Source organism: Atractosteus spatula, chromosome 3 (assembly GCF_055471065.1).
Source record: "Atractosteus spatula isolate fAtrSpa1 chromosome 3, fAtrSpa1.hap1, whole genome shotgun sequence".
Classification (NCBI taxonomy): Eukaryota; Metazoa; Chordata; class Actinopteri; order Semionotiformes; family Lepisosteidae; genus Atractosteus; species Atractosteus spatula.
In genome coordinates this window covers 53,090,506-53,103,403 of record NC_142708.1, presented here as the reverse complement: position 1 = coordinate 53,103,403, position 12,898 = coordinate 53,090,506, and the positions used below count along the sequence as shown (strand labels likewise).

Below are 12,898 nucleotides of genomic sequence, written 5' to 3'. Positions count from 1 at the left end.
ATAAGTTTGTGGTTATAAATGTGTATGTAATTAGCTATAAACTAAGCAACAATAAACTCTTATTTACAGTTAAATTAGATATCACATACTCTGTGTAGGAAACATTTTCAATGAAGTAGTATTTTCCATATCACTTCAGCACATTTAGTCAAAGCACCATCAATTTTTTTATTTTCATTGGTGAATACATTTTTTCCACCATATTTCTAAGATCAGTACAATTGCATTTTTTAATGTGGGAATGTGTCCTTTGACAGATGGTTCAGTGTCTTCTATTTTTTCCACTTGAATGGCATATCGCTGAGGAAAGGAAATTCTGATTCTTTTATTCACAGATTATATTTCTTTTAGTGATGATCAGATCTGTTTAAGTGTTGGAAAGTATGAGTGAGCTTTTATATTTAAAAAATATTTCACATGACTCAGGGCTGTCAGGTCTCTATACACAATCGTCAGTAGAGTCACAGTATCTACATATTTCTGGTAAGTAATCCAGAAAGCCTCTACTCTTCTCTTCAGCTGTGGTGCCTGTGCTATATGGTATTGGGCCTTTTTACCTTTTAACATCAAGGGCTTATCTAACATCAAGGGGTTCTTTGAAAATAGTAATCTGGTTGAATCTTCTTCTGTTTTCAAGAAGGACCAGTACACTTAACATTGATCATTTATCAGATATTAGGCATCATTGCTACTTTTTTTAATTTTTCAATTTTCAATGAATAGCTTTTGTATCACAATACCACAAAGAACAAACTAAAATCGCAGATTAAAAAATATTAATCTTGCATTTAATATTGTTTGCTTTGTATAAAGCTTTTGAGTTAGCAAATAATAAAATTGCATCTAAATAAGTTGCAAAACCATAACAAACAATAACTGATTATTAGTCAATGTGCACTTTTAATAAATAGAATAATGACAGTTAACAGTGGTGAATATATTCTTATTCATTGCAGAACCTAAAGTGTTAACAGAATAAACTGTTATTTATACGTTACATTATTTTATATACTGTATATATGTAGAGACAGACACTCTTAAGGAGTCAGAGATCAATACACATTATGAACATAATTCCTTAAAATAAATTTAAAAGCTTTCCATTGATTTAAATGTATGTATTCATCCTTCAGATTTAGAGTTGTCAGTGGTATTTTCATATCTCCCAGTTTCTTGCCATCTATTTATTAATCCATTTGGCTGACTGCTACAGTCCTGAATGGAAGCGAAGGAGATGACACACATGTCTTGCAGAAAGTTCACGCTCAGGACAAACACATCTTTCTTTCAACTCTGCAAATGTACAGCACCAATGCAAGAGAAAAGTCATCTGTGGTAGGACAGACATAACTGTTCGCAAGGGTACTGTAGGTTCACTGGTGTCTCCCTCGTATTTGGGGAAATACTGTAACCCTGATTTGCACCAGTGATTTCTGGACTTTAATCTTCAGCCTGCATTCTGAATAAGTGGCTTTCCTAGTTGGAGTAACTTTGGGGCCACTCTTATGATCAGTATTGTTGTGCTTTTGTCTACATACAGTATGTGAAAATGTGGAAATCATTTGTCATACAAGTCATGTTTTACACGTACTTTGATTTTGTGTATAAAAAGCTTTTTAAAGGACAGCAATCCAGGTGCCATAAGTGGTAAAAATTATTCAGCAATTAATAACATCAATAACTACCACATCCATATTAGATCATTTTAATGTTACCTCTTTGTGAACTCTCCACTACTAGCAGAATTCCAAAATATCTATTTGAGTTGATTTTAAATGCTTATCATTAACTGACACTTCGTGTTGAGCCTTCAAAACATTTTATCTCTGTTGCAGTGCCACATTTGTTGGGGTTTTATTCTGTTCATGTTTATATTTCAGTGTTTTGACCAATTTAAAAATCCGCCAGTCGAATTGTTTAATTTGTGGACTGAAGTGACCCACAAGAGAGAATTTTGTTTCCTCTCTCAGCATGCATGCTTAGTCCATTAGCCTTCCTGGTGGAGGACACAGGACACTTCATTCTCCAGTGTAATCATGACAAGATGTAAACCCTCATCTAAAGTGGAAGGTGGTGATATTTAATAAACCTACCACAGCCTCATGATAATGTCACATATTCAAGTAAAGTTACCGCTGTATGTGTTTTGGTGTACTTGTTGTGAGTTTCTCTTTAGTAATGTAGCATATAATGTCTGCTTTAACAGCCCTACTCTGCTATGAAGCATGGTGGATGGCCTCATGAAATGTTATGCATTATTGATGTTCAGATCTTATGAACCATCTGCTCTCAAAAAAATGATTCTCAACAGCTCTAGGTAATGGTTGTGTTGGTATAACACCATTTGCACTTGTCCTAGCTTCGTACTTTTTATTTTAAAAAATCGTTCACGTGTAATGCAGAAAAATACAGAATGCAGGAGATCATTATACTGCTCCTGCTATGTAGCTTGACCCACATGTTATTCATTTCTAAGTTAGAATCATTTCAGTTTGTTGATTGTTAAAAATAGTCCGCATGAAATAAATTCTGAATATGCTTATCACAAGTGGGGAGTCCAAGGTGAATCATTCTACCTACTTTAATATTGCTACAGTATGCATATTTATTTCTGATCATACAGTTATTGTATTCACACAGTGTCTTTAGTAATGGTGTGGTGTTAAATCATCTATATGGCAATCTTCAAAGTCCTTTTGTTTCCATCGCCTCTTTGCATGTGTTTGTTGAGGCTGTGGTTAGTACAGTCTTACAGGTAAAGCATTGCATTTAGCATTGTATAGTAAATGTCTCGTAGCAAAACAGTACATTTCTATATCATCTAGAAGATCAGACTTCTAGGGTTTTTCAGATTTGACGACAAGGCCTCGAAAGATGGATGTAAATTATCTAAATATTGGCAGTTTTATCATTCTTTGTCATTCCAGTTTTGTAGTCACCAGCTGTTTGCCTTTTGATGTACCATTTCGGAATCCCACATGGCCCTACAGCCTAAATCTATTACAAAAAAAATGGACTGTTGCACTAATGGGTTTTTGTATTATTTGTGAAACTTAAAATCTGATCTGAAAATAGCAGATGGTTGCATGTTATTTAATGCCCGAGCAGCCACACTCGCTAAGGGAAAAGCATCTTGCTGGTGGCAGCCTCTGGGAACTTTTTTACAGTTTCTAATCACGCTACGGTTTGGGCTTGGAGATCAGGTGTTCAAGCAAACATTGGTGTCTTGCAGAAATACTAACATTTTCCGTGTTTGAACTAAAAATGTGGTGCTACCGTGTGCGATTCCGTGTCCGTTTGCTGTTTTGTTGACACGAGTGATGCCTTATCAGTCGTTTGTTTTTTTTAAGACTTGGTAGATTTTAAAGAAACACTCCAAACAAAGCTATACAGAGTACATATAAAATAACAAATGAAATGTATTTTAAGAATTAATTTGAAGTTAGCCTTCTGGTTTATTTAATTAGTCTGGAGATTTGTATATTCTCTATACAGTATATTAATTTACTTTTTTAATTCATATTTTAATAGCCCCCCATTTTTTTGTGGATCTCAGACTTAGGAGTGCTGAACTTTTCCTGGCAGGCAGAAATAGAGTAAAGTTACATGGTTCCTTCAGACACAACTGATCTAAAATCTTTTTTTGCTGCAGGTGATGAGTTGGTGAGGTTCAGGCTTCAGGCATCACAAAATGAGTAAGTTGGTGATAACATTTTATAAATTTATAAATGTTTTAAGTGCTGAAGAAACGTCAGGTTCTCTTCCCATAAAGCCTTTGTGAGTGTGAAAATCGTGTTTCTGTCTTCTAAGTAGCTTTTTTTTTGCATTGTCATCCTCTTGACTCCTACAATACTGTAGTTTACTTTTTCAGGACTTAACTATTTAGGACATAGTACACACTCAATGTAAAAAACACACTTTTGAATTTCTTTTAAATTAAGATGTATTTGATGTCCCATAGTTATTGTTCTCAGATTCTTTGTTCTCCAAATAAAGCTGGTTTGTTGACTCTATAATTCACATAAGAAAGGGACTAAGGAGTCAACCCTAAAAGCAAAATTTTAGTATTTATTTACTGTGACCTTTTTCACAGTAGACCAAAACAGATGATAAACATGTTTTGGATGGTGGCTGTCATGAGCGTTTGTGTACAATTTAAGGAGCTCAATTAAAATAATTTAACTGAGAAATGTTCAGAGAACTCGGTTAACCTGGGCGCTTCAATTTCCTCCCACAAACCGAAAAACACTCTGTTTAGGTTAATTATCATGTCTAAAAATTGTCCGCTGTATGTCTGTGATGGACTGGCGTCCATCCCTTCCAGGAATGTACCCTGCCTTTCACCCATTGTCTCCTGGCTAACCACAGCCCTGTATTGGATAAAGCAGTTATTGAAAAGGGATGGAGCAGTAGTGAATTATTCTGCAATTACTTACACCGTAGATTAGCAGCAAGTTATGAAAAATTCCATTCTAAGAATGGGACAAAATTTGTTTTTCATTCAATCTCATGACACATTCTACAAAGTCAAGAAAGACTGACATAATTTGAGAAGTTTCTTTTTAAAAAAAGAAATTGCCACCTGTATGATCCATAATAACTTTTTTTCTGTGTCGGAGCATTTTAGAGCACAAATATAGTGGTTTCCTTCCAAAAAATGTCTAGTTACCAGACATGTTTAATGCTCACATTTAATCATTCTCTTCTGTTTAGACTAATATTTAATTGTTGTGAAATTTAACCTGAATATTGTTATCCACTTTGATATACCACATCAGTGCTTTTGCATGTAATGCGTGATTTCATTTTGGAATGTTTACCAGTAGTGGTTTGCAGGAAAGAATCGAGCTTAATAAAATAATTACATAAAGGACTATTTAAATGGAGATGTAAACTAAACATAAAAGTCTAAACTGGTACAGATGGAATAAACTGCTTAAGCTAAAATCAGACTCTTAGATTTTGACATCTTTTCTAAGAAAAGAGAGGACAATCTTGAAAAGTAGGCATACCAGTGTAAAAAGCCAAAATACGCCACTGTTTCTTCACAGAGAGCTTGATAGTAGAATTTAAACTAAGCATAGAATAGATAACTCAAAGTATATATTTGTGGATATACCATTGACAGAAAATCCCTCTTGTTACTTGAAGTGCTAAGTAGGAATTCATGATCCTAGAATTTTTTTAAGGATACTGTATATTGTTTAATAACTACTTTGAAGCTCCTTTAGTTTTGAGCTTTACAGACAGTGACAGTAACAACGTCTGGTTGAAATCTGTTAAAAGATTTGTAAGCAACTTTAGATTTATTAGAGGGAAGCTGAGCAGTGCTTTAATTTATGACATTGGTATTGTGTTTCTCTTTCAAGGACTGGGAGCAGTAGCAGCAGGCAGGTCAATAATGATCTGCTTTCCCTGGACCCACTCTTTGGTCCCCCCCTTGAAGCTGCTCCCTCTTCTGTGCCTTCCTCAGCAGGTAATGTCATGATAATATTTCATTATCTACATCATTTTCATCAGCAGCATCCCAAAGTCTGACTTTATTAATCATCATCTTCATTTATGTTCTATGTCTGGTTTCCACTTTTTTGTTTTTGAGTATTTTGTTATGATAATATCATTGCTGGTTCCTGTAGTTGGAAGAGTTCTGTATCCCAGTTCCGAGACCTGCTGCTTGTTAACAAATTCAGGTGAAAAGAATTGAGTTTCAATTTCAATCTTTCACGCTTACATTTGTTTTTGGTTTAAGATCACAAATTTATTTTTGTAATAAGTAATAAGTATGTAATAAGTAATAAGTATCACTTAAAAGCACAACAGAAAAAAAAAAACATTTGTTAGGCAGGGTGATATTGTCACTAAAGTAAAAAAAGACCCCTTGCTTTTTTAAAAAAAAGTCATTCCTGAGCTGTAACTGTAACTGTGGAAACTGTAAGCCCTAGTAAATAAAGTGCATTACTGCAAAGCTTTCAGCTTTTGTTAACGTGAATCCCTTGGTGTCTCAATAGGTCGCATTGTGCTGTTATTTTCTGAACCTCTTGGCCAGTCCACTTATCCAGCATTTATTGGAGCATCCATTTGGAAATATTTAGGAGACCATAACAGAAGAAGCTATTCAACCTGAGAAATATGTATCTTTTCACGACAAATTGAGCTCCCAGCTCTAGGGAATTAGTAACTATTAAAATAATATCAAAGTACTAGGTCAATAAGACTGTACTAGATACTTTATTATCTTGTACACTTACCATATTAGATATTTACTATCTTATGTTACATTCTTTAATGTTTTTTTTTAATTTCAATAAATATTTCAAACATGCTATCTGTGAAAGGTTTACAGGTTCTGCAGAGGCACTAACATTGTTATATGTAAAATACTTCTGATCTTCACCATTCCTGTACCTTTAAAATTTATTCTTTGTGTTCTAAAAATGTGGAAGCCCTGTTTACAGTTTTGTTAAGTGTGCATTGGGCTGTCACCACAAGTGAGTACTTCTGTTCACTATACATATGGTGTACATATACATTGGCTGGATGGTTGCCGGTTCAAATCCCGTGGCCGGCAGAGGAATCCTACTCCGTTGGGCTCCTTAGCAAGGCCCTTAACCCCAACTGCTTCAGGGGTGTTGTATAAATGGCTGACCCTGCACTCTGACCTCAAGCTTCTCTCCCTGTCTGTGTGTCTCATGGAGAGCAAGCTGGGGTATGCGAAACGACAAATTCCTAATACAAGAAATTGTATATGGCCAATAAAGTGATCTTCTCTTATCTTATATAAGTATGTTAATGACTCCACACTTTCACCACTTCAAATCTCCCATGTACTTGTGTTTGTAATTGCACCTGTGCTCAGGCAGAAAGAAAAAAGGTAGTAATATTGATGAGGAAATAGCTGACATATGACATAAAGGGTTGTTGTATTTATTGCATTGTGATGATATTAACAATATTATTATATGTAGTGGTGTTACAGCTAGTGTTATACAATGTAAAATAGGTGAGTTACAATACAGTAGTTAAGACCTACTGTATACAAAAAGCCCTTGATCTGAGCACCGATGTAAGAAATAGATACTGAAACAGACATAGCAGAAGAGATGTCACAGTATGGAAAGATCACCTGTCTAGTCTGGAATAGTAGACACTGTTCTATGAATTAAGAAAAATATGAACTGGGTTAATTTATTGTGATCCTCTGCTTTGTCTGCTAGAGAAGGTTTGAGATCAGAAAACATTATTGTTTTAACTTAACACAATTGCATTGCAAATGTTTTATTAACATTTTGTACAAATATGTGTCTTTCATACATCAAATCAACACAAAAATAATTGAAATATAAAATGGAATCCTTTCTACTTGTTTCTGAGATTTTTTTTTTATGTCAGAAGCAAGTCGTTAACCATTAACTCTGCTGTTCCTCCTTTTTTGGTACTCTTATTTAGCAGTACCTACTCTTTTCCAACCAAATTTCCCTTCCTCTGCCCAAACTAAAGAGTCAGATGTTTCTACCTCTATTGCTACAGGTAAAACAGTTGAGTGTATTTTGCTTCAATTTAACAAATAATGTAAGCATAAATCCATGCATTAAGCACTAAAAATAACCTAACACTTTAAAAAAGCAATCTAATTGTATATTGTATCCCAATTAATAATATTAGCATGTTTAATTACTCTTGGAATGGTATAATCTTGATTTTCTTATTTTCATGTTATTTCATCAGATGTTGCCTTTTTGCTTTTGGATCATTATTGTATCTCAGGTTTAATATTCTTGCTCACAAAGTGTTATTTCCTTTTTGAAAGCTGTGAATGATTTGATATGTAGTTATTTTACTCAGTACAAATGTAATTAGGAACAGAAGATAATCACACCCTAAACAACTGGTACACCCTCCAGGATTCTTCATGCTTTTGTCTATCCAGCTCTGAATAGAGACAGACCAAGTCTTTGAAGAAGCCACTATTAATAAGAAATGCACAGTAATAATAAGTGAGCGAGTCCAATATCTTTGATTAGATCTGGAGAGCTGCCATTCCAAAATACCTTAGGTTCCTAAGTGTTGGACACCTATGACTAGTAATTTGTTTTATCAGGTTTTTTTTCACTGTGCCTCTTCATTAAGCAGCTCTTCTTTAACACAAAAAGGGTAATTGGTTCTGCTAAACATTTTTTTTCGTTCATTCTGTATAGATTACTTTATCACTTGATAACAAGGGTATATCACTCATGTTTGAGTAATAGATAGGTTCATTTTTTTTCCTTTATTGTGTTTTTGTTGATGTTCAGTAGTGGGCTGTCAATTAAGGAATGAGAGCTAGAGCTGGCTTGATAACAGTATAGAGAATTCTGGTACATACAGACAGGTAACAAGTGACCAAAACTGAAAATGATACAGTAGTTGTAGTAGCTCGACATAGGAAAATATGCATAAATTGTATAATTCAGAATTCAGAATGTCTAATAAGTTTAATGCAAAAGGCTGATCTTTTTTATGTAAACTAAGTTTCGGAAACAGTTTCTTTCCTGTTGACATTCTGATTTTTTTTAACATAATTTCTTGTGAGTTTACCATACCCTGCAGCCCTTCTTTCAGCTGTTAAATATCTTTCTGATCTCTCTCAGGCCGTCACTCTTTACTTTTTCCAGCTCTTCCTGTTTGGATTTCACATTGTGCTCCTTTCGCCTGTTCCTTTTCTCTCCAGCTGATCTGGTATTGCACAAGGAGAATGCCTCTCTTTCCAGTTCTCCCAGTGCTTCGCCCTGGAGTTTAGTAGATGAAGCATTCCTTGGACTCCAACCCATGTCGTGCCCCAAGAGCCCTTCCCCAGAGCATTCAGACTGCATATATCCTAGCGCTTCCTCAGCCTTGAAACCTGCTCCAGAAAGCATGGACATACTTTCATCTATTTCTTGGTCTCAGAGTCAGTGGATCTCTTTTAACGATGAACTTGTCCCATGCAGACGCTTAAATGTCAATCCAAAGGACTCCCAGAGACCGCAGGCACAAGCTACCAGCAGCTCACCAGCCCCACCTGCCTTTGCCTCTTCTGTTAAGTTCTTTTCAGATGACCCGCTTGACCCTTTTAACAATGTCACATATAGTGCAAAGCTGTTCATTGAAGAAAACATCAGTCTCTCTAAAATTTCTCCAGCGCCAGTGGATGATAGCTTTACACCTGTTCTTAATCCTTTGCAAAACGGTAACTGAAAGCATGCATTGTATGGTTTGATTTATATTTAGAGGAATTTGCTTTTGTTGTACTTTTTTTTTGTTGTTGTGTGTGTTTGTGGATGTGCCTGGTACTTCTTACCCTAATTGTGTTTTTGCCTTGTTTACAAACTGCTGTGAGGGAACGTACTTTGCACTGTGTGGATTTTTATTTGGATGGTTTTGGCTGCTGAGCCTCGTGTTTTGTGCTTGGATTGTTTTAATTTTTCTGAGGATTCTCCAGAAATGCAACAGGGTGATTTTTGTTCACTTTTTAAACCCTTACCATAAAGATTGCGTTGTTATGATTGTCTCGATTAGTGATAAAGTGATAGTGTTAGTAAAGAGATCAGTGATAGTGATTACTTTTCTAGCAGATGAGTGTTGTGATCGAATAGTTCCATCTTTCAGTGTATCAGTGACCTCAGTCACTTTTAAAAAGTGTCACTTTTAAAACGGACATATGCTTTATGTATTCCTGTGTCCCTGGATCGGGAGAGCCACAATCCAGCAGGTTTCACTGTAGGTCACTGTCTCTATGCCCTGGTCCAGGAGGAACGCAGTGTCTTCTGGTGTTTGCTCCAGCCACGTTTGTAATCTCAAACAAATTGATTTCAGTTTTCTGTTTCAGGTATGATTAAATATTCGCTCAGCTCATAAAAACTGTGTGGGGTCTGTAAGTACGACAGATAAACCCCGAGTTTCATAAATCCCCTTATTCAGATGTGTTAGCTTAAATATAACCAATTGGATTGAAGTAGAAGGAAAAAAATCGCTGTGGGAGTGTTTGATACGTTGTCGTTCACACTTTATCTGCTTATCATAAATGTGTTGTCTATTAAGGGGATTTTTAGTCAGATGTAAAGGAGCAATTGTGTAATTTGCAAGTTCGTTGTTTGAAATAATACAGTTTAAATAGGGATTTTTTTAACCAAGTAGATCAATTAGCAGCAGTAATTAAGGACCCGGCTGGAATGAAACTCAGCAGGAGGTGAGAAGCACTCTTATACTGTAGATCAGCCTTAAGTCTGCAATTTGCAGTGACTTGGAACTGGTGAATTTGGTGAATTTCCAGTTAGGGTGAAATGTTGAATTTTTAATGCAGAAATTAAGTTTGTAATTAGAAGATTGAATACCACCCCCTTGTGTTGTGATTGTGGTGACTTAAAATGCATGTGCAGTGCCTTTCAAAAGTATTCAGCTCCTGCAAAGTTTCTACGTCTACGTTTTGTTGCCATCTGTGCAATCATCACACATTTTAAATCTACATTTTTTATATAGGAAGTACTCCATCTGCTCCATAATGCAGGTAATGTGTAAATACAATCATTTTGTAAAATAGAAGATTCAGAATTAAATTAATATTCAACCTCTTTGCCACAATGGCCTTAAATTAATTTAGGTGCAAAAGTTGAAATGTCACAAAACTAGTGTAGTTGTATTAAGGTGGTTTCAGAGTAAAAGCCTCAGTCTCTGTAATTTCCCTCAGATATTGAATTTCAAGACACAGCTCCTGTAGTGATACAACAAATTTTCCATTAAGAGCAAGTGGTACAGAAGCACAAATTAAACAAAGGTCACAATAAACATTTCAACATTTATCCCTTTAAAAGATGTTGAATTTCGATAAGAATTGGTGTCATCCTACCCAGATCAGGCTACTTTTCCAGATGGAGCTCCAAAGCAAGCAGAAAAACTGGTTAGAGATGCCACTGTTAAACTTTGCCGACTTTGAAAGAAGTTCTGTGTCTGACATGGAGGTCAGTGTTAACTACAAAGCAGTCCTGTGTGGCTGAGTGGGAAGAAAATAGCGTTTACAGGAAAATGTTCATTTTAAATCTCATCTGGAGTTTGTGACAACGCAAGTAAATAATAATACTGTAGACATGTGGAACAAGGATTTTTGGTCAGACAGTTTTTGTTTAAGTACAAAGCATTACATCAGGGGCAAATCCAACACCGCACATCACACAGTCAGTAACATGCCAGCTGTTGAGCATGGCGGTGCCTGCATTGTGTTATGAGACTGCTTCTCAGCAGTAGGGACTGGGAAGCTTGTCAAGAATGGGTAAATGGATGGAGCAAAGTATGGGCAAATCCAAGAGGAAAACCTGTGTGAGTCAGTTCAACAGCAAAAATACCCAAAGCCACAATTCAGGGGTTTGACAGGAAGAAAGTGAATGTCCTTGAGTGGCCCAATCAAAGTCCTGTCTTGAATCCAATAGAAAATTTATGGCAAGATTTGAAGATTGCACTCCATCAGCAATGCCCAATTAACGTGTCAGAACTGCAATTTCGCAAGGAAGGGTGGGCAAAACACTATCCCACTGCAACTCTGGTGGAGATTAATCCAAAAACATTCATGGCAATAATTGCTGCCTAATGTCCTTCCACCAAATGCTGACATAGGGTTCTGAATACGTATGAAATCAGTACATTTCAATTTGGAAATATCTTATGTGCACTTTTTGCCGACATTCTGCTTCTTTCACAAAAAAGATTTTCACACATAACTTATGTTTGGTTGATTATTTCACTTTCAAATGTTTTTAAAGTTAATTTTATTTTAAAAAATATTATTTGAATAAAAATTATTATTTGAATAAATAGTCAAATTTAAATTTGAATGCCTAATTTGTTTATAAATACGTTGAGTATGCTTTAGATAATCTGAGTGAAACATTAGGATAGGTAGTGAATCCTTCTGGAAGGCACTGTAGTTGTGGCTGTACAGAATTCTTGGGTGACTGAGAGTGATCTTGAGCAACCAGCATTTGCAAAGTTTTGGAGTTAGCATTGTGAGGTTTCGGACTGAAATGCATGCTATTCAGATTGTTCCACGTCACCTGTGAGTTTCGCAGGGCCCTGTACAGCTTCTGTTATCAGGTTCTACAGCAGTAATTGCAGTAAAAGATCAGCATTCGGCCACTTCATTTCGATCCCGTTTCCCCGACAGTACCTGTGCCACCCAGACCGACCACTCCTCTTGCCACTGGAACCATAGTGCCTCCTCCTCGGCCCAGTTCAAGACCAAAGCTCTCTGCTGCAAAACTTGCCGGAATTAATGAAATTGTAAGTAAGGCACTAAGTGTTAAGATAAGATAGACCAGACAATAAGACTGCATTTGTTTATTTGCTATTCTCAAATACGTTCTCTGTTTTTCTTGAAGAATTTTTCCCTGGTTAGAAAATTAATCTAATATGTCTATTTGTACATCTGCCTGTGTCTGTTTATCTGTATGGTTAGTGAGGAAGTGGTTTTCTCCTTAAAAAACTCAAAGCAGATGGTATTGTGTTTTCTTTCCAGGCAAGACCATTCAGTCCACCAAAAATCTCAAATGCCAGTCCACCTCCCGCTGCCCCCTTGGCTCGTGCAGAGAGCTCCTCCTCACTGTCTTCCACTGCTTCTATGAGTGCTGCTAATACCCCCACTGTCGGTAAGTGTCAGGACTCGGCAACACCCTATAGGCCCTGAACAGTCTGTGGCCATGTTGTGATAGACATCACATGCTTGTGCTACAATTGCTTTTTGTTTGCTTTGTATTTTGCTTGCCAAGTATAAGGGTTTTATATTCAACGCTTGAGCGTTTCTGCTTATCTTGTCTTTACCACTTGTCTCAGTTAATGTTTTTCTACAGGGAAGTGTTACTGTATCTTAGACTGATGTCAGCGGGAAATCAGGCAC

General features: G+C 36.2%; 1 protein-coding gene across 1 annotated transcript in view; it reads left to right on the top strand.

Moving 5' to 3' along the window:
• The window catches only part of fcho2 (FCH and mu domain containing endocytic adaptor 2), a 70,498-nt gene that overhangs the window by 44,809 nt on the left and 12,791 nt on the right, over positions 1 to 12,898 (top strand). The window contains exons 17-20 of the mRNA XM_088910295.1: positions 3,653 to 3,695; positions 5,370 to 5,476; positions 12,170 to 12,285; positions 12,521 to 12,650. Of these exons, the coding sequence (XP_088766421.1) occupies positions 3,653 to 3,695; positions 5,370 to 5,476; positions 12,170 to 12,285; positions 12,521 to 12,650 (396 nt within the window). The remainder of the gene's footprint in view (positions 1 to 3,652; positions 3,696 to 5,369; positions 5,477 to 12,169; positions 12,286 to 12,520; positions 12,651 to 12,898) is intronic.